Below are 22,374 nucleotides of genomic sequence, written 5' to 3' on the forward strand. Positions count from 1 at the left end.
TTAGCCTGCAAAACAACAAATGCCATTAGTGGTAATGTAATTATCCAGCCACTTTTGTAAATTATAGCCACAGTATTTTACTTTGATAATCTTCTGTGGCAAAGAGTTCCTCAAATTACCTATATGCTGCATGAAGCAAAATGTACTGTGCATTAATTGTCAAGTGTCCACTTATTTTCATTGTGGGATAAGGTGAAAATAGAGGGGCCGATCAATTTTCACTCTGACCTTCATAGTTCTGAATACTTCATTCATATCCTCTTTAATAATGCCTTCTAGGCTAGATAATCCTGTATACAATCTCCCTTCATATAGTATGTCAGTTTTGGAATACCTCTGACCATCTGTGTTGTCCTTCTCTTGGCTTTTCAATCTTTACCATATCTTGTTTAAAATAAGATGACTAAATATGGACACAGTGCTCCATTGTTGAATATCATACTTATATTATTTTCTATATTTTCTTTCCCTTGTTTAATGCAACCAAATAACCTGTTTGCTGCTTTGAATGATGCTTCCACTTAGAAGGCCTCTTCTTTGAGTTCACACATAAGGGTTCTTGTGTTTTCTAAGACACCACAAGATCAGAGCCCATTTTCTTACATATGACTCTAGTAAGACTTCCTGTAGAATACTGTATTTCTTTCAGGTCACCACAATATCAGATGTATGTTGACTTTTTGGAGAGAGAACATGATTTTGGTAATTAATTGATCTTTAAATATTCATGGTAAATAGGCCTAATGGCCTGTGATGGGGTGTTAGATGGGGTGGGATCTGAGTTACCCAGGAAAGAATTTTCTGTAGTATCTGGCTGGTGAATCTTGCCCTTATGCTCAGGGTTTAGCTGATTGCCATATTTGGGGTCGGGAAGGAATTTTCCTCCAGGGCAGATTGGAAGAGGCTCTGGAGGTTTTTCGCCTTCCTCTGTAGCATGGGGCACGGGTCACTTGCTTGAGGATTCTCTGCTCCTTGAAGTCTTTAAACCATGATTTGAGGACTTCAATAGCTCAGACATAGGTGAGGTTTTTTGCAGGAGTGGGTGGGTGAGATTCTGTGGCCTGTGTTGTGCAGGAGGTCAGACTAGATGATCATAATGGTCCCTTCTGACCTTAGTATCTATGAATCTATGAATTCATGAGAAAGATAGCAAAATGATTCTGAGTCTGGAGAGTGACTTCTGAGGAAAGATCTTTCAAGAAGCCCTAAATATGTTTAGTGTAGCTTGAGCACATGATAACTAAAGTATAAGTTTATGAATGTGTAAAATAATACTTTTATAAAGGTATTTGTAGAATATAAACCCCAAGGAGAGAGAGAAGTTTTTAGGGTGATGTAAGGAGTTATAATTTGGAATAATAAGAGGGAATTCAGCAGAAGTGCTTTTTAGATTAATATCGGGGGTGGGGGGAAATCCAGTGAGATTTCTTAGACGATAGAATAATATCCCTGGGCAAAATGGTGGAAGCACCATCACTTGAGTAACTTAAGGCTGAGCAAAAGTATAGGAGAATATGGTGAACAATCCTAAAGCCACAGAGGGATGGCGAAGATGACTCAGTACGTATTTTCTATTTCTAAAAGTGTATGGCTGGAAGGGACCTCAAGAGGTCAACTAGTTCAGTCCCCTGCACTCAAGGCAGAACTAACTAATAACTAGACCATTCCTGACAGGTGTTTGTCTAACCTGTTCTGAAAAACCTCCAGTGATGGAGATTCAACAACCTCCCTAGGCAATTTGTTCCTGTGCTTAACCACCCTGACAGTTGGGAAGTTTTTCCTGATGTCCAACCTGAATTTCCCTTGCTGTAATTTAAACCCATTTGCTTCTTGTCCTACCCTCAGAGGTTCAGGAGAACAATTTTTCACACTCCTCCTTATAACAACATTTTATGTACTTGAAAACAGTTATCATGTCCCCCCTCAGGCTTCTCTTCTCCATATCAAACAAATTATTATTTTTTTAAATCTTTCCTCATAGGTAAGGCTGCGATTTAGTCACAGAGGTCACAGAAGTCATGGAATCTGTGACTTCCAAAGACCTCCATGACTTCAGCCAGCACTGGCTGGGAGCTGCAGGGTCCCCTGCCACCTGCGGAGGCATGGAGCTCTGGGGTACCCCCGCTACTCTGGGTGGCAGGAGTCCCCTCAGCTCCCAGCCACAGCAGGTGGCAAGGGGCACCCCCACCACTTCTCTATGCTGTGGGTGGCATGGGGGACCCCCGCAGCTTCCTGCGTCCCCGGGTGGCAGGGGGGACTCTCGGAGCTCCCTGCTACTCCTGGCTATCGCAGGCATCACAGGGCACCCCTGCCGCTCCCCTCCGCTGTGAGCATCGGGGGGACTCTTGGAGCTGGCCGCCGTGGGTGGCAGGGGGAACAGCCGCCGCTTCCGGCCAGTGTGGACAGCAGGAGGGACCCTCAGAGCTCCCGGGCAGCAGGGGGGTACCCCCGCTGCTCCCAGTCACCCCTGCGTGGCAGGGGAGAACCCCAGAGCTGCTGGCGGCTGCTGGTGACAGGAGGAACCCCACAGCTCTGGGCTGTCAGGAGAGGTGCGGGGAGCCACGCAACTCAGGGCCACCAGCGGAGGGGGCCCCTGGAGCTCCCAGCCACCCGCAGCTGCCCAGGCTCCCCATTTTGTCAGGGATATTTTTAGTAAAAGTCAAGAACAGGTCATGGGCTTTCATATATTTTTCATTATTGCCCATGACCGGTCCATGACTTTTACTAAAAATATCCCTGACACAATGTTAGCCTTACTCATAGGTCATATTTTCCAGACCTTTAATCGTTTTTGTTGCTCTTCCCTGGGATTTCTCCAGTTTGACCTTATCTTTCCTGAAATGTGGCATCCAGAACTGGACACAGTACTCCAGTTGAGGCCTTATCAGCGCAGAGTAGAGCAAAAGAATTACCAGTTATGCACCCACCTTATAGTAGCTCCATCTAGATTGTATTTCCCTAGTTTGTTTATGAGAAGGTCATGTGAGATAGTATCAGAAGGCTTACTAAAGTCAAGATGTACCACATCTGCTGTTTCCCCCCATCCAAAGTCTTGTTACCCTGTCAAAGAAAGCCATTAGGTTGGTTTGATGTGATTTGTTCTTGACAAATCCATGCTGACTATTACTTAAAACCTTATCATCTTCTAGGTGAATATTTGTGCCATTATCTTTCTGTGTACTGAAGTTAGACTGTCTGGTCTGTAATGCCCCGGTTGGTCCTTTTCCCCCTTTTTATAGATTGGCACTGTATTTGCTCTCTTCCATGTCCTCTTGAATCTTTTCCGTCTTCCATGAGTTTTCGAAGATAATCGCTAAAGGCTCAGATATCTCCTCACTCAGCTCCTCCTTCTGTAATTCTGTTGTGGAAAAGGAAAGAGGACAAGATCCTCAACAATAAATAGAAATAAACGCATAATCTTTCCTCTTTTCCATTTTCTCTCTCTCTCTCTGTGTAATTAAAAGGTTAAAGTTTTGAAGGAAGCTGTCTTATTCTCAAAATATGTAGTTTCAGGCTGGATTCTGCTCTCACTTACACTGGTTTAAATCTGAAGTCAGTTGGGTTTTTAGAGATTTACACCAGTGCATGGAGAGTAGAATTTGGCCCAGGGTCTAAGGCTAGAACATAAATCTTCAGCATGAAGAATATGAATTTTCAGCAGGATAATTAAGGATAGGAAAATTGAAAAGGTAGCACAAAATCTGAGCCGTTCTGTAGAGAGAAAAATAAGGTGTAGTTTGCTTAAAAGTAAACCTAGGCACTTGTAATCAGTACAGAATGCCACCTTGTGGAAGTTGTGGTATGTGTCATTTCTTTCATCCTAAAATGTCTGGCCTTTCTTTTTACTTTCTCCCCTTTTAGTCAAGCCAGATACTTATATTAAAGTGTAGGTTTGCACTGGGTTTGAAATATTACTCCTGTCATCTGATGTTCTTGTGTATTTTACAACTTCATTTTTTGGGTATTGAGTGTATAACAACATACTGAAGCACAATACATGAAGGAAAATAAAAAGTCTATGAAATAACAAGCTAAAGGACATTATCCTTTACATACTGGCTAGTCAACCTGTGAAATCAACCACAGCTGGTCATCAGGACAACTACGTGGTTGATTTAGAAATGCTGGCTAATTTTAACATGCTACTAACATTTACAGCTGTAAAGCTACAAAGAGAGGAACTCATAATCAGATCACAAACTTTGGTGTGTAACATGATCACTGGCATGATCAGGAAGGAATTATCCACACTTATGAATTGCACAACTGGCCAGTTGGCTTTTCTTTCTCTGAGGCATCAGGTATTGGCCATTGCTGGAGGAGGGGATACCAGGCTTAGATGGAGCAGTTGTTTAGGCTAATATCACAACTCTTGTATTTCCCACTATGAAGGAATCCTCTCCCGGATGCTTCCATAATCTTTCCATTCAGCATTTGAGTCAAATTTCATTTCCATAGTGTATTCTGTTGCCCTGTCTTGGAATGGGATCGATATTTCACTAGTTTCTGGGGTCTTTGTTTCAAACACTAAATTTCAAATATCATATGTTTCTTTTTGGCCATAGTAATGTGCTGAATGGGAGCACAGATAGCTCATACTAGGGTTGTGGGTGACCCTTTCTTGTTCCTGTAAGCAGGTGACTTACAGAAGTTCAGCATTCATTACTGTGAATGACTGTCTCTCGTGGAAGTGAATGCACGGTCCTCCCGATTGGAAGATCGTATCTCTCTGTCCACCGCTCTGCGCCTCAGCCTTGGTTCTCTTGCTCCTCTCAGAGCTATCTCCATTTTTGTACCCATCCTGTGGAATGCTTTTGGAGACAGTCTTGTGACTTTGCGGACAGCCTGCACTTTAAGTTAGTTCTCTCTCTTCTCAGCTCTGTTGTCTTCCTTTCTAAACTATGATTTTATCTTGCCATATTGATTTGCTTGTCTCCAAACCCCATCTCCACAAATGTACAGTTTATCTTTGAATCTTTCCTGGAACACTCTTTCTAGCTGCAGGGCTGAATTAACTCTTCTGTGGGCCCCAGGCTATTAGATTTTGTGGGGCCCCTGTACACAACAAAATGATTACAATTATGGCATTGAGGCTATTAATGCTAGCCTTTTAATTAACATAAAGCCACTCTGGGGTTACATTTCAGTCTTAAAACATGTAGAATATAGTTAAGTTTATTCAAAGTAGCCTACTTCTTACGTTAGAACAGCTGTTATAATAGCTGTTTCTTTCTGGGAGGGAGTTTGATAGTAGGAGGGGGCTCCAGACTGGGGCAGAGAGTTTGGGTGCAGGAGAGCATGAAGGGCGCGGGCTCTGGGAGGGAGTTTGGTGCAAGGGGGATTCTGACCTGGGGCAGGGGTTTAGGGTGCAGGAGGGGGTGTGAGGTGCAGGCTCCAGCTGTGAGGCTTTTACCATAGGCAGCTCCTGGCTGGCGGCACAGCAGGGCTCAGGCAGGCTCCATGTGCCTCCCTTCCCCGCCCGGGACCGCAGAGACGTGCCAGCAGCTGGCCACTTCCGGGAGAGGCGTGGGGCCATGGCATGCAGGCAGCCTGCCTGAGCCCTGCTGTGCCGGGGCCCCCCTTAGCCCGGGGCCCTGGACTGCAGCCCCTAAAGCCCCTGCGTTAATCTGGCCCTGCCTAGCTGTCCCCCTCTTCTGAACTCACCTCTGCCCAAGATCTTAGTCAGTTTTTTCAAAAATAAAAATGATGCTGGCAGGAGTGTCATTCCTCCTTCCCTCTGCGCTCCATCGTTCTCTTCTTCTACTCTCGTGTCTGATTCTGAGGTCTTCCTTTATCATCTACTGTTTACCTAGTCCCTCATCTCATGCCCTCCTGCTAGCTATCCTCCCTCAGTATGTCTGATGCCCCGTCATTTCCCCTTTCTTTCCACTTGCTCCTTTCCATTCATCTACAAGGACACTTTATATCCCAGATTTGAAACAAACCTTTCCTCACCCCATGTGACTCTTCAGCTACTATCCTGTATTATCTCCCTTCTCTCCTTCATCTTACGGTCTGTGAGTGTGCTTTCACTTCCATTGCCTAGATTTCCTCTCCTCTGACTCCTTCCTATGTGCTTGTGGTTTCCATGACTCTGTGCTCTCCTTGTTCTCTTCCTGCCACTGCTGCCATCTCCTCTGAAGGCTGCTTATTCTCCCTTCTACTCCAATCTGTTAGCTTCCGTTAAGGTTTTGTCCTAGATCCCATTCTCCTCTCTTCTCCAGTCCACCGAGGCAGTCGTATCCGTTTCCATGGATTTAGCGATCTTCTCTGTGCTAAAGACTCCTAAATTTACGGCCAGTCTCTGAAGTATATTTAAATGTTTAATGACGATGACTATTTCTGAGCCTAGTGCTGAATATGGCCATGTAGACACTGGCAGTCGGAGAGCCCTGCAGTGGTGACCGCAAACAAATGTTGCACTTGCTTTTCATGTTGATTTCAACCCCTGAAGAAAAGCTTCAGTGTTTACTATTTAAGAATTAAATATTTGGTCCTTTTCTGTAATATATAATTGACAGTCCTTTCCATTGGGTCCCATGTTGCTATTGTTTTAAACTAATATTAAACTAATATTGGTTTCAGCAACATGGGCCCCCCAAAGCTTGGAAATGCCAATTGTAATTAAAAACTTAAATGCCTTTTGCATGGTGAGAGCTGCTCTTCACCCTGTGAACTTTCAAACTCCCGTCCTGAACAAGTGGTTGCCGTTCTCATCTAACAATCGGAGCAGCTGCGCCATGGAACAGATTCCTGAGAGAGGTGGTTGAGGCACCATAACTGCAGAGATTCAAGGACAAAATAGAGGAGACCTTTACTGGAAGGGAGTTAGTGATTTTTATCGGTCCTACCTCAGTACTGGAGAGGGAAATTTGTGCCTCACTTTACCCCCTTCTCTCTCATACTCTAAGCTTGCATTTCCCAGGCTGCCGTGCCGGGAAAGGGGAGTGATAAAGCATTTTCAAAACTATTTTTTAGGAAACAGTTATCATGAAGGTTTATACAATGAGTCCACATCACAACAGAATGCAAAAGCCAGCAGCACACTTGACAAAGTCAGCGCATGCCTAGTGTAAGGAGTTTAAAATGTTTTCAGATCTCTGAAAGGGACACTCATTTAAATAAGCTACATTTTTCTGATATAGCACCCTTTAAAACAGTATGTCCTTAAATATTTTTAATTTGAAGTGATTTTTTTCCCCTGCTCCCCTGCTGATGTTTAAAAGGGCCCTAAAGGGGTGGGGGACAGCAGCAACACCACCAAACTAGCTTGGGCCCATCCTTCCTCCCATTCCCTTCCTTTCTGTGCACACAACGGTCAACTGACTCTTCATCACTGGTTTGTTTAATATTTGCTGCTGGTGTTACTGACAGGCCCCGTGTATGCAGAGTTGGGAGAAGAGTATGTGTTAGAATACGCTCCATCCCCCACAGCAGTGTATGAGAGGGATGATATTGTTGCTCGTGCAACTGATCATCAGCAAAACATAGGTGAATGGAACCTGACTACATATGAAGTGTTGTCAAACACAAACAGAAAACAAAATGGGAAAAATAGGGGAAAATACCAATAAATATAGTAATAATAAATTAAATAATCTATTTTTCTCTCATCTCTTTAAGTTATAGCCATCTTAAGGATACACTAATAGGTTTAAAAAATCAGTTGGCTAGATGGGATTCAATATTTAATCTAATTTACTTTGTCTAGTGTGTTTATACTACATTAATCACTAAGATATTTGAGCACCAGCAATTTTGTGGGTTCAGATTGCAAATGTAGCTTTAGCTTGAATTAAGTGATTTTCCCCATGAACTTGTGTTTAAATGTGAAACATGTGCAAAATAGATAAAAGGGGAGAGCATGCTGAGATCTGAGGACCTTTCTAAATAGTCCCCTGCAGACCCTCAGCATGTCTTGAATCAGTTGTTCCAGCTAAGCAAAAGGTTCTCTCTCTCTGGCTTGTGTTCTGCTCCTCCCTATGAACGGCATTTTCTCTGATCAGAAGAGGTCAAAACAGGGCTTCTCTGAAACCCTGAACATTTATTATTTCAGGAGTTATTTTCCTGCAGTCAGGAAGGTGGCAGATGCACAAAGAGCAACTTCTAGCTGAGCCTAGGCTTCTCATCCAGCAAAAGCACTTACACACATGCTTAACTTTGAGCAGATGTCTAATGCCATTGAAATCAATGGGACTGTTCACATGTCAGCATGTTCTTTTCCATTGTGCTGGATCAGGGCCGGAATGCTCAGTACCTTGCAGGACTGAGCCCGAGCTTAGTATAGCTACTAACTGCTCAGCTGGAGAGTCCCAGTCTGAGTGCCAGCTGTTGCCTAGTGCAGGATGCACATGGGCAACGAGGCCGGACACCGGATGAGGCAGAACTTGGCTAATTGCTGAGAAGTGCTGTGGCGATTTGCTGAAGCTGACAGACAAACAGCAGCAAGTGCTAGTGCGTCACTGCAATGAATGCTTTGTGGCTTTCTCCTTCCTACAATTGTCATGGTTTGATGACTGCATAGTGCTTCTAGTTTAGGGTTCTCTTCAATCCTGCGCCCATTGAAGTCAATGGGAATTTCACCTTTAATGTCAGTCAGAGCTAGCTGCATGAAGTACTGCAGAAAGCTGCCTACAAATACTTCCCAGCTTTCAATCACAGTGTTACCACTTTGTTTGGGCATCCCACATGTTCACAGGTAGACATTTGGCACCAGGATGCAGGGGCAGCCATTTTGAATCTGTACTAAAATAACTTGGTTTATTATAGCCACAGTAAAACGAGTTGACACTATCAGCTTCCTGAACATTTGGAGTTGGCTGCTGTCTCCCGACACACACAGTGCAGGTGGAGAGACACATTTCCTGAACCTGCAAAATTGTTAAGAATGAAAACCAAAGGCTTATTAATTTTGTATTTATTTATTAATAACCTTGTATTTTCCTTGGCAATAGCCAGAGTCCTTCACTGCAACAGATTACTAGGATTTTGCATAGGTCATCCACTTAGGAATCTGATCTTTGCCTCATAAAACACAATGGGGCAGCAATGAGGTCACACGGGCCAAATCCTAGATCCAGCCTGAATAGTATGACCAAGCCCTGGGGCAGAAGGGTAGGGAAGAAATCCTTCCCTCAGGGCACAGAGTGATGATAATTGCAATTGCCTCTGAGACCTTCCCTCCCCAGTCCATGTGGTGTGGATGCATGGACTTGTGTGCTGCCATGCAGAAGCCCCCATGGAATGGGGCTCCATACCTGAGCAGAGGGTATATGCATCCTTCTATCATTCCCTCAAATTCTGTTCTTCCCCTTGTGCATCAAAACTACACCTTCTTCCACTGTCTGGAGCCCCACTGCAGGGGCAATAGTGGGATTTGCTCATTAATTCTTAAAAAGAGAGAGAGAGAACCCTGCCATATCTTTGCTTTGAATGGTAACCTAAGGTAAGACAGTTTTGCAGGTAAGAAATTGAATTTCACATTCTTTTAGCACCAAGCAATGAAGTGTTACGGCTGATCACTTAACTAGTTTAAACCCCACAAACTACTTTTTTGTTTGGAAACTGAAATATGCCCCTTTTTTAATGTTGGCTTTTACCTTTCTCTCTTTGCAGTTATGCGGCTGTGGACTGTTGGGCGTGGGAATATGGCTATCAGTGTCACAAGGAAACTTTGCCACATTTTCTCCCAGCTTTCCATCATTTTCAGCTGCCAATCTTGTCATTGCCATTGGTACAATCATCATGGTGACTGGCTTTTTGGGTTGTCTGGGTGCTATCAAGGAAAACAAGTGCCTCCTTCTAAGTGTAAGTAACCTGTACTGGAAATAAGGTATCAGTTTTTAAGTTGGTTATAAACCGTTGGAACAATTCACCAAGAGTTTTGGTGCATTCTCCATCACTGGCAGTTTTTAAATTCTAAAATATATGCTCTAGATCAAACAGAAATGTTTCTGAGGAAAGTCTATGGCCTGTGTTATACCGAAGGTCAGGCTAGATGATCACAGTGGTCCCTTCTGGCCCTGGAATCTATGACTCTGTGACTCTATGAATGACTCTGTGACTCTATGACCATGGATACAGACCCCTACTTCACTGCTTACTTTAAAAGTGACCTGTATGGGAAAGAACGTATTAGGGAATAATGTTTCTATTGACTTTCAAAACCAATGTATGTAATTCTGTAGCAGGTATTCTCAATTAAACTCGATAGGGTAACTTAAAAATCCTCCTCCTCTGGAATTGTGTAGTGAGAGTTATATAGTGGAATGATACCACTGCTTGGTTTTATTCAAATATGTCACTATATTTGTTTATTTTTATAAACATTTCCCCCTGTCTAGGTACTACCATAAATTAAACATGAAATACAAACCAGGAACAATCCTCACTGTACAGTTAAGCACAAAACAGCTGCCAGGCAAGCAATTCATCCAGAAATTTCAACATTAGAAGAATTGTCCTGAAAGCATTAATGATAACTACTCCAATAATCCACCATCAGTCTTTACTCTGCCCCTTATCAAAGGCCCAGGAAAATCACTGTGCCCCAAAAGTTAACATAAGAATGGATCTACTGGATCAGATCAGAGGTTCATCTAGCCCAGTATTCTGTCTTCCGATGGTGGCCAGTGCCAGGTGCCCCAGAGGGAATGCACAGAACAGGTAATCATCAAATGATCCATCCCCTGTCACTCATTCCCAGCTTCTGGCAAATAGAGGCTAGGGACACCATTCCTGCCCATCCTGGCTAATAGCAATTGGTGGACCGATCCTCCATGAATTTATCTAGTTCTTTTTTGAATCCTGTTATGGTTAATACTTCTGATCTCCACTGGGCCATGCAGGTTAATAATTCTGGACTCTTGGTGGGCCTAAAATTGCGAGTGAATTCTAGACTCTGCCAGCAGCCCCTTCCTGTTTAAAATCATAGAACTCCAGCTTAGTCACCTCTGCTGGTTGGAAGTGCAGCGTCTTCATGTGAGGAGAAAGCCAGGTTCCTAAGTCCGGGGGTTACTAAGTCCGGGGGGTAGTGATGTTATCATATAAACGTGGATTTTTTTATAAAAAAAATGATGAATGTCACTTCAGGTTATTAAAGTTGCGGGAAATGTGCAGATATAATTTGCTCTTCTCTATTTATGCTGTTTCTTTATTTTTTGTGTTTCATTCAGCTTGGCCAGTGAAAACAGACTAGTTAATTTTACTCTCTAAGTCTCAAACAGTTAGCTGCAATGCTGCTGGTTGTGTTTCCAATGGTGTTGAGAAATGTTTCCTTTTTAAACAAATCCTCTCTATTGAAATTTAAAAAAAAATCATGAAAATATTTCTCTTCATATTAGAATTCATTTGTAAAACGCAAAATCTAAATGTATTGCTAAAAAGTATTTGCCATTGTCTCTTTATATTTTGAAATTGCCTCAGAAGGTAATAACAAAGGGGTTAAGGGCTTGTCTACACTGCTCTGCATGAATAGCCATGTGCACCAAAGAGCTACGGTATAACTACTCTGTGTAGATGCTGCGGGCACAAACTAAAATGTTCCTACTTCACATTAGTGCAGTCTTGTTTGAAGAAGACTGTGTTAATGCAAACTAGGAACCTCTTAGTTCACACCCACAGCATCTGTACAGGGGTGCTGTCACACCCCTGTAGTCCGAACTGCCCTTAAAACCCTGGATGTGTCTGGTCTGCTGGTGCATTTGAGACCTCTGTTGGTCATTAAAAGCAGTAACAAATACTGGAGCTCACACTTTGGGAGGCAACCAGAGTGGGTAAGTGTGTTCCCATGACTGAGCATGTTTAGATGCACCATAGGGTATGTCTGCACTTCCATTGGAGGTGTGACTGCAGCCCATAGTAGACATACCTGAGCTAGCTTTGATCTAGCTAGCTCCAATAAGAATATCAGTGACGCCGGAGCAGCATAGGCTAGCTGCTGGGGAACATACCAAGGGCTCGTGCTGCAGTGGCTTTGCTGCTATTATTATTCAAGTAGCTAAATTAAAGCTAACTCAGGTGTGTCTACACATGCTGCAATCACACTGATTGCAGTGTAGACATACCGTAGTGATTTGCTGCAAACTAATACTAAGATTTGAAAAGTGCTTTGAGATCCTTATTTGAAAGGTGCTATAAAAGTGCAAAGTAATAACATAATTTTTGCACAAAAAATAGTCAAATGCAGTTAAAGCTTATCTGCTGGGAATTTGTTCCTTCACCAGGGGAAATTTTATCTTTGTGGCAGCAGGTTTTGTGTCTGGGTTCAATTTGCTGAACATACTGAGGAATATGCTGGAATTGTCTGCTTTCTCTGTCTATGCTCCAGTGAACTGCACAGTCAAGAGATGAAACTAGAGTGACATAAACATTGCTTAAAGACAGGTTTACACTTAAGGCTTGTCTATACTTTTGGCTAAATCGGCACTGCCGTGATCAATGCAGCAGTGACAATTTATTGGGTCTGGTGAAGACAAGCTAAGTCGATGGCAGAGCGTTCTCCCATCGACATCTGTACTCCGCCTCCCGGAGAGGCAGAAGGTAAATCGGTGGGAGAGCACCTCCCATCAACACAGTGTGGTGTAGACAGTAGACCTAAGTTACGTCGACTTCATTACGTAACTTTCGTAACTGAAATAGCATAATTTAGGTCAATTTACAGCTTTAGTGTAGATCAGCCCTTACACTTGGAAGTGGGAGAACAGCAGCTAGGCTAGAACCCCAGTCTAGTGAAAACTTAGGCTGGGAAAAAGAAAATACAATAGTGCAGAAGTTATGGAGAATAATAATAACAACATTAATATACTTTTGTAATTTGAAATCTAATCTGTAAATTTTGCTGCAGGTTGGTAAGAGGTAGGGGAGTAAAGGGGGATATGTTCCTGGGATTTGAATTGCAAACTATCCCAGACTATAAAATATATGTATATATGTATATATATGTACTGAATATCATTTGCCTACTAAGTAATGTTTAAAATGCTCATGAAGTTCTGTGAAATGATGAGTTTTGTGGGTACCAAATGGATAACAGATGGATGGCTAGATTATGGAAGGGATAATTTATCAGTGGAAAAATGATGTGAAATATATGCTGCATAAAAAAGTTCTGTGTAGGGAAAATAGCTGAGAGCAGTCCTCTCAACCATCGTGATATTCACATGAAATATTTGGGATTCTCATGCGTTTCCTGTAACACCTCCTGTCTCTATTGCACTGGAGAAATTATGTTTTAAAGCTGGTTTGTCAAGGCCACTGGCCCTTGTCTAGCGTGCTTGAACTTGTTCTTTATTCAGGAAGTGTGTATACATGTTTTGTTTCTCTTTGTTCTAGTTTTTCATCATTTTGCTGATAATTCTCCTGGCAGAGCTGATATTACTCATTTTGTTCTTTGTTTATATGGACAAGGTAAGCAAATATACCCCGTAGATTAGTTTATCAGTTCTGGCAGCTAAGCTGGTTTTTGTTTACTTTTGCTAAACAAAGATACTTAGATTCTTCTTACTCTTCTCAATGGAAATTGTTTTAACCTTGTGATCTTCATTTTTATGTGTGCCCCTCCGCATGTTGGCTGAGAGTAATGAGTGGTTAAGGTGGAAGGATTCTCTGTGTGGGTTGACGCAGAACGGTTGAGTTTTGCAGTTTCCAACTGAAACCAAAAGCTGGGACCTCCATTTTTCCCCTCCCTCATAGGCCTGCAGTCTCCACAGTTGACTGCAGGTGAGAGATCTGTCAAAATGTGCACCCCAGGGTGGCAAAGGCAGTGTATGTTTACAAGTCTACATGTGGGATACTGCCCTTTAACCAGTGCTGCTTGTGTTTTGTTTTTTGATGGGAAATAGGTCAATGAGAATGCAAAGAAGGATTTGAAAGAAGGTCTTAAGCTTTACAATACAGAAAATAACGTGGGGCTGAAGAACGCATGGAATATCATTCAGGCAGAGGTAACCCATTTTCTTTATTTATTCTCTGTCTCATCCCATAACTGGCAAGTACGTGGCTTGAGTCACAGTCAAATATTTGTGTATCACTTTACATTCATAAAGTGCCTTGGCCATTCTTTGGGATGAAAGGTGCTGTGCAAAAGTAAGATGCTCCTCATGAGATCCATTGGGACTAGCTGTGTGACAGAAATACTGCTAGAGGTTATGATCTGTATCGAAAGATAAGGGAAGAAAAGGAGTTGATGTGTTAGGGTTACAATCACAACCCTGAAAGGCCACCTGGGATCTGAAAGTAGCAAAGACTCTGGGTTTAAGTGAAAGTGGTTGCAGATGAGGTTTTGGTTGGCAGAGTGTTTTCTAGTGGTTAGAGCAGGGATTTTAGAGTTCAGGACTTCTGGCTTCCATTCCCAGGTACACCATTGGCTTAGTGGTCACAGGTTCCAGTGTCTTGGTTTGTGTGTCTCCAAATGGATATAATAAAACTTATTTTCCACACAGGGCTATTTGTGAGATGCATTAAATGTTTGCGGATACTTTTTGTGATCTCCAGGTGAGAGGTGGTATTGAAGGGCAAAATATGAGGTGTATATGTGAAGAAACCAACAGCGGGTTTAGAGAAGTTACACTTCTTAAAAAGTTTGTTGGTGAAGACTGTTTATGATCCTTTTTCTACTTTGCCTGTAGATGCATTGCTGTGGGGTTACTGATTATACTGATTGGTTCTCTGTCCTGGGGGAAGACATCGTCCCAGACCGATGCTGTATGGAAAATTCCCAAGATTGTGGAAAGAATTCTACTGATTTAGTGTGGAAAACGGTAATGCTTGCTCAGTTTAACTTGTTTGGTTTTTTTAAGTGCACACATGAAATAGGCAAGACTTAGAGTTTTTTTTCTCTTTCAGGGTTGTTACGAGAAAGTTAAAATGTGGTTTGAGGATAATAAGCACGTTCTCGGGACAGTTGGGATGTGTATCCTCATAATGCAGGTATTGATGATACTATACTCTTACATATAGCCCCAACTTACTACTATTATAGTTATCTTTATCATGCCAAAAGGTGTTGCTTGGCTACTTATACCACGTAGCCAGGGTCCCTGTTTGAATTTGAGAGCTTAGAACAGAGGATGGGGAACGGGGGGCAGTTGGATAGGTGTGGAAGTCCCGGGGGCCCTGTCAGGGGGTGGGGGTGTGGATAGGGGTCAGGGCAGTCAGGGGATAGGGAGTGGGGGGGTTGGATAGGGGGTGGGGTCCCGGAGGGGCAGTTAGGGGCGGGGGGTCCTGGGAGAGGGTGGTCAGGGGACAAAGAGCATGGGGGGGTTGATGGGTCGGGGGTTTTGAGGGGGGCAGTCAGGGGGTGGGAAGTGGGAGGGGGAAGATAGGGGGCGGGGGCCAGGCTGTTTGGGGAGGCACAGCCTTCCCTACCTGGCCCTCCATACAGTTTTGGAACCTTGATGTGGCCCTCGGGCCAAAAAGTTTGCCCACCCCTGACTTAGAATCTGGAACTTAGCTTACAGTTTTGCTGGACCCTGGAGTTTCAGTGGATTTATCCTTCCTGTTAGATGAAATCAGGAACTATTCCCTAATTCTTCATTTTGTTGAATCAAATGATATATTTGATTTTGGGGAATAGTGAGAACTGGCATTTTTCATCCTTTCATATACTCTGCCATTAAGGGCATGAATAGCTATAATTGTTCTTCTGGCAGAACTCATGCTTTCAGATGCAAAATAATTATTATAGCACCACTGTTAGTGCTGTTAAAATGACACTGCATGACTAACTCTGATTTCCAACCCTCCTAATTTTGACCCAGTTGGCACTCAGACACCATAAAAAGACCTAGATGGCGGGATAGCTGGATACTACCCATATTTGGTCTTAAACTGGGACAAAATATTTTTCCTACGTTTTGAGGACAAAATTGGTCCAGCTGCTTCTAAGTGACCTAATTTTGTTAGCAATTCAGGTTTCTTTTTCAAGCTTTAAGCCAAACGGGGCTGTTTATCTGCCTCTAAATGAGGACAGGTTACTTTGTCTCTGTTTTGAAAATGATGATGTCCAGTGACAATCTAGTTATGTGCACGTTGACATTCAAGGCTCACTTATAAGTGGCAGTGAAGAACACTGAATTCAAAATGGTGGCCATCCATAGAGATTCACTCATGTCTGCCACTTGTGAAATTAGCATACTTTAAAAATGTTTATTTTACTTAAACACATAGGGGAAAAGTCCTGTAGAATTTAATTAGAGAATTAATCTGCTTTTTATAGCCATAAAACCATGTTATAGAACATAAAACGAAATTATGGTGATTGAATTCTACAGGTTAGTTTTTAAAAGACCTACAAAAAAGAGCTAACTCTCCATTAACTTCAGTAGGTTTTTAGGGTAACTTCTGTGCTTTGGAAAAAAAGCAACAACCTGCCTGCTCTGCCCTATTGTCTAGTAACTGAAGAATGAGAGATGTGCTTTTAAAAGGACAGCAGTTTTGTGCCTTCATGGCACCTTGTGTGACAAAGAAGATTCTGGAAACAATTTCAGTTTCTTTCATGACTCTTACAATGGTTAGGTGTTGTCAGAGCTATCGAAGACTTTGAGCACCTTGCTAGAGATCCAAGGAGTGTCGCAATATTTTGTGACTTAAGGTGGGAAATACTTAGAGTAACCTCAGATATCAAGGAACAAAGCCTCACAACCCCATCAGATAGGCCAGCTTTCCTAGTCTTCGCAAATAAGAACAGGTAGAGAACAACTCTCCTGATGAGTTGGAGTATTCAACTGAAAGTTCAGTATTTTGTTGCATTATCACTACTGCAGTGGTTGACACTTAAATCAAACCAGCTATTACCCTGATTTTAACCACAGCATGCTCTCTGAGATGGCATAATTTTTCCCTTACACTTTATAGCATATAACTTTAGGCCAAATTTGATCATAAGCTACCCTGTGTGCAAACCCATTGTACGCTGTGCAGAACTTGGCCCTTTGGTAACTCTGTAATCTGTTGCAATTATGGATTTTTTATGACAACCCCTGTACTTGTCAGTCATATGGATCAAGAATAATTCGGAAGTGACCAAACAGGCTCCAATAAAAAAAATGAGCCAGGCCTGATGGTTTTTTTTTGCATCTTCAAAAAGAGAATAGGCCTAATACTGTTTCTCTCTCACTGTTCAGTTGTGTTTGTTGTATGTTGGAGCTCTGATGATTTTCTTGCTGTTCTTTTGATTTTCTGATGCTAACCTGCAATGTGGCACACCTATAGGACAAGATGTTCAAAAGTGACTAGTGATTTATGGAAACCCAGCTTGAGGCACCTTAAAGGGGGATATATTTTCAGCAAATTCTGATCACCTGCCCTCTGAATGCCAGGCCCCTTTAAAGGTCTGATGTTGGGCACCCAAAATCACTAATCACTGCTGAAAATCTTGGCTGGAGGAATTTTATTAGTGTTGGGTGTCAAAAAAATTCAGGCACCCTCAGATAAAATACCATCAATGTAGTTTTGAAGGTGTTACTATAGTTAGCCCATAATATTTGCTTTCTTTCAGATACTTGGCATGGCCTTCTCCATGACACTCTTCCACCAGATTCATAGGACTGGTAAAAAATATGATGCCTAAATCTTCAAAATGTTAACTGCATCTACACTTCTGTCTTGCCATTAAAAAAAGGCAAAACAACGGAAAAGAAAAATCAAGCTTTGCTCTGCTGAGGGCATTCATCCCAACGATCAATCTACGTCATCATTACTTGACTGATTACTAGCACAACTTGCTACTTGACTTACTTTTTTGGTTCTGTTTTGCATTTGCCATTTATTTGCCAAAGAAGAAAAGGAAAAATAATAAAAGCAAATCAGTTTTCTACGCTAATTCATAGATCTGCTATTAAACTTTTCCCTAACTTTATTTAAGAAAATGCTTTGCTCTACTAATTGGTGTTAGACATGCAAGGATAACATGACAGATGTGTGTTTAACTTCTAGAGAGACTTCTTTGAAGTCTTCTGATAAGTCTCAAACTGCTCATGTCTGACATACTGGAAGACTTGGGAAAGCCACTCAGACTGAGAACCCTAGGAATCAGAGCTGCTCACTTGCAGCTTTTTGTACCTTATGGTGTATACTTTTTTATTATGGAGATACCTTAGAATTTAGTCGCCTGATTTGTAACTTCTTACTGTTTTGTTTTGCATCTGTCACATTTTAATCCAGGAACCACTGTGCTATCTTTGAAGGACACAATTTTATCATTAGTTTAAAAGGTGGAAATAAAGACACGACTGTTCTAAAGTCCCTAGGGAGGCTACATTTAACTGCATCTTCTGAGCTACCGTGGGTTTGTACCCTTACCATATTGATGACAGGCCTTTCAATGAGGTGGCTCATTTCTTTAGGGCCAGATTGGGTTGCCCTTACTCTCACTAGGCTAAATGGTGAACCCCTTACTCTCAATGGGCTAGATTGTGATGCCTTTATCCACAATGAGTAGCACCTTATGCCTCAGGTAGGCCCATTAAATGGGACTACTTTTAGCATGATACTATTCAGTGTGAGTAAGTGTATCACCAGTGCCAGGAAGGGGCTCACTCTCTGGCCCATTGAGTAGTAGTTTACTCTATAAGTAGTCCCATTGATTTCAGTGGGATGGCTTATTGCACATGGTGCTGTACAACATAAGGGGAGCACAGTCAGCTCATTGTCAGCTTTCCTGACAGGAGTTTACTTGACAATGGTTGCAGTTTTGGCAGGCTGGCGAGGTAGCTTTGGAACAACCACAGAGGTATAAAGCTGGTTAAAGGCAAGTGGGGGAATGGTGTGCCGTATGTCCCAGGAGAGCGGGAAAGGCGTGATTTACGTTTTCACTCTGAAATCAGTTTCCAAATAGGTGCTCAGAACCTGTTTGTATCTTTGCACATACAGTGTTGACTTTTGTCTTCTGTTTTCCAAGTCAGACGTACTACATGATAGTTCAGAACTCATTACAACACACATTTCTACCGACATTCCTGCTAGAAAACTTGAACATATTCCTCTCTAGTTTGAATGCTGCTTCTTTCATAGTGGCCCCTGCTTGACATTTTTTGTTATATTTTTTTGGCAGAGGTCTTTCTTACATTTTGCTGCTTCACAAAGGAAAGTATGAATGAAAATGAAACTTCAGTCATTTTGTGGACACTCTGGTGTTATTTGAGTCAGAAGTTTACTATAAAACTTAGTGGTAATTTTAAAATATATTTCAAAGCTAGTTTATTACCCGCTGGGCCCAGATAGCTGTCGAAGTGGACAGATGTTTATCATCTGCTATCAAAGTAGTGCAGTGATGCTTACAAATTTGAGGTCCTTAGTCTCATTTACCCAAAGCACCTTTACACCTCTCCGGCCGTGTAAAGGGGCCTTGAAGTGAGTGTAAATGTACTTTATGCCAACGTTAAGGACCCTTTACAGAGAGTGATGTAAAGGGGTGTTAATGTAAGTGAGAATCAGGCCCTGAGAATCTAGTCCACCATTTTCAAACTTGGATGCCTACCAAAAGGCATCTAAATTGATATTTAGGCAGGTCACTTATTTAGCTAACTTTCAGAGTGGTTGAGCACCTACCTACGGTTTGCATAGAAGTCAGTGGCACTGCAGGGGCTCAGCCTCTTTGAAAATCAGGCCACATATTTACATGCCTAGAATATAGAATTAGGCTCCTAACTTTAGACACTCAAGGTTGAAAAAGTTGGGTCTAACGCACATATTATTGGTGCAGGATAATACAATCCGTTCTTCCTAAATAGCTGTTTGGTTGCATATACCCTTTAGTTATTCTTCCACTGGCCATATTGGTGACTGATGCGACATTCATATTTCCTTTTAAAGACTTGAGGAACGAGGAGGGGGAAAATAAAGACAAAAACTGGTTGACTTTAATTGTAACGAAAATTGGGACCATGTGTGTCTGAGCTCCATTTGAGACATTCTGTGTCAAGAATGGGAGCTCTGGCACTGAGCATATTTGCTGCTATGTGTAAGATAGTCTCCAAAGTTTCCAAAAAAATGACAAGTTTTGAATTTTTGCATTTTAAAAAATGTATATCTTTAATCCACAGTTCTACTTCTTTATCTTTTATGGTAGGGTTATTTTGCTTTCTCTTCTAAAATACCAATGTTTTCTCTCTCAGACATAAATACAGAAGGGTGGAAAAATAAGCAAGACCTGGATGCTAGATCCTTCTAAAGTCGCACAGTGGTACCTGCTGAAATCTTAAATTTTAATCTGTGATTGGTTTTTGTAAAAAAAAAAAAAAAAAAAAAAGAAAGGAAAAAAAAAAAAGAAATCAAAATGCATTTATACAAGTAACCATGAAGGCAGAATACATAGTGGAAAACTAAAGCTATTTTGCCTTCCCTTAAAACTTATTTTTTGTAGACTGCTCAGTTATGTTTTATGACCTGATAGCAAGATAGGTATTGAAAATTCTTTTTTCATGAATTCTTTTAGCATTTTAAGTACAGTATTAACAGAGATAATTACACAAACAGTATTGTCAAGTCTCGCTTTAGCTGACTATGGGAAGGGAATTAAGCAAATTAAGTAAACAATTAGCATTATAGTACAGTAGCTGAATATCAAACCATATAACAGGAAAACCTGTGTTTTGAAAACAAAGAAAAAGCAATACTGTTCTTAAGGTGACAAAAGCCAGCCATAAAAAATATCTTTAGATTGTATTTGTTGGTATATATCAGAGAAGATGCTAATTGTCCTTTAACTGTTCAGTGAAAGGGATAGCAATCTTGTTTAAAAATGCACTTTTTTGCTTGCATTGGTGGATGGCTGTCTGTGCATTTTTCCAAAACATTGCTTTGATTATTTAACTACACATTTTTAGCATGTTTTTAAATAAAAACTGATACTGAGTAAAAGTATTTTAAGTGTATACAAATGTTGATTTGTATTTATATATGCACATATATATATATATCATTGAAGCTCAGTTCAACTGTATCAAAGTTTTGTTTCTTTTTAAAGTGTCATTTTAGAATTTTGCATACATGATATTTTGTTGTGCTTTTTGCACCCAAGTTTTTATAAATAAGCTTAAACTGTAGAGGAGCTTAATCTGATTGATACATTTTTGGATTTCAGAGAGGCAGGTAAGACTTATAGCAGTAGAGAGTGTCCATATTTAATTTGGTAGCAGTGTCAGAACTGTCAAGAGGGAAAAGGGCTTTTTCTTTACGGCAGGTAACTGCTTACACTTCCAAGCATGTGGCTTTCAAATCCTGGGTGCATAATGTCCAGAAACCAGGGCTGTTTTCCTCAGTCTGGCCATTTATGTTTACCTGTATTCCTAATTAAAAAAACAAGGCCAGAGTGCATTTTATTTCCACAATTAGTTACAGTGGCTACTTCAGAAAACCGGGGAAATAGGGAGCTCACAAGACTGAGGGTAGGTGGCTAAGGTTCAGAGATTCAGCTACAGGTCTGATTTTGCAGGGTGCTAAGTTGTGAGATGCTACGCGTTCTTAGTTTCATTGACTTCAAGGATAGTTGACGGTGCCCGGTACCTCAGACTCCAAGTGTCAGAAGAATGAAACAAAATACTTCCAAAAGTTAAGTCAGACAGTTTTCTGGCATGACATTGCCAAATCTTTAACTTTTGACTGTAGCAGAGTAAGTGCCCTGAAATTACATGTTTAAAGCAACTGCTACAGGAGCTCTCAAAGCAGCTGTTGGGAGCAAATTTAAAGAAAGTGACCAGAGAGCCCTGCCATTGATGAGATTTCTGATCGCTTCATGTTTCACTTGACAAGAAATGGTTCCAAATTGTGTACATTAAGGCACTCGGGAGAGGTTAAAAATAAGTGACCCGCCAAAGGGTATGTTTGGGGGAGAAAGGGAATTTGGGCTTGGACTCCCTTTTGCTTTTATAAAGAAGGGCCAAATACTTTTTGATGTTCTTTTTCTGGACATGGGGGATGTTCCCCTGTTTTGCCCCCTGCTTTTTACTTTGCAAGTATCAGGAAATTAAATTCCATATTTTTCTGGAGGTCTTGTTGGGGGTCTTGGGTAATCTTTCTCCAGAATTTTACTTAGTGATTGGAGTTACATACAAAAGAATGTTTTAAGAAGGCTCACTAAATATCCCTTCCCCTCTCAACTGCTCAGCCTTTACTCCTTTGGCTCTTGTGATGTCCTTCAGTTACTGGAGAGTCTTCCAGCTGAGACCAGACCTGAATTTCTAATGGTTTTTATGTTTCATTCAAAACCTTTCAGTCCTCCTTTATATCTCATAAAAAATCAAGAAAGGGGACAAGATCGTTGGTTCGTTTGTTTTTGCAGTGGTCACCCTAAAGCAGGGACGCACTGGCCGCTGCTACCTGCAGCTCTGATTGGCCAGGAATGGCGAACCACGGCCACCGGGAGCTGCGGGGGGG

The 22,374-nt window shown here is 41.7% G+C and overlaps 2 protein-coding genes across 6 annotated transcripts in view; one reads left to right on the top strand and one right to left on the bottom strand.

The window, feature by feature from the left end:
• The window catches only part of TSPAN9 (tetraspanin 9), a 262,785-nt gene extending 242,509 nt beyond the window's left edge, over positions 1-20,276 (top strand). For all 5 annotated transcript variants that reach the window (XM_084623655.1, XM_084623656.1, XM_084623657.1 and 2 more), the window contains 6 exons: positions 9,616-9,807; positions 13,333-13,407; positions 13,842-13,943; positions 14,628-14,759; positions 14,845-14,928; positions 17,498-20,276. In XM_084623655.1, the coding sequence (XP_084479781.1) occupies positions 9,616-9,807; positions 13,333-13,407; positions 13,842-13,943; positions 14,628-14,759; positions 14,845-14,928; positions 17,498-17,569 (657 nt within the window). In that variant the 3' untranslated portion in view covers positions 17,570-20,276. The remainder of the gene's footprint in view (positions 1-9,615; positions 9,808-13,332; positions 13,408-13,841; positions 13,944-14,627; positions 14,760-14,844; positions 14,929-17,497) is intronic.
• TSPAN11 (tetraspanin 11) overlaps positions 3,171-22,374 on the bottom strand; it is a 219,058-nt gene continuing 199,854 nt past the window's right edge. The window contains exon 9 of the mRNA XM_084623710.1: positions 3,171-3,358. Coding sequence (XP_084479836.1) covers positions 3,338-3,358 — 21 coding nt within the window. The 3' untranslated portion in view covers positions 3,171-3,337. The remainder of the gene's footprint in view (positions 3,359-22,374) is intronic.

Source organism: Lepidochelys olivacea, assembly GCF_965140295.1.
Source record: "Lepidochelys olivacea isolate rLepOli2 genome assembly, chromosome: 1".
NCBI lineage: Eukaryota > Metazoa > Chordata > Testudines > Cheloniidae > Lepidochelys > Lepidochelys olivacea.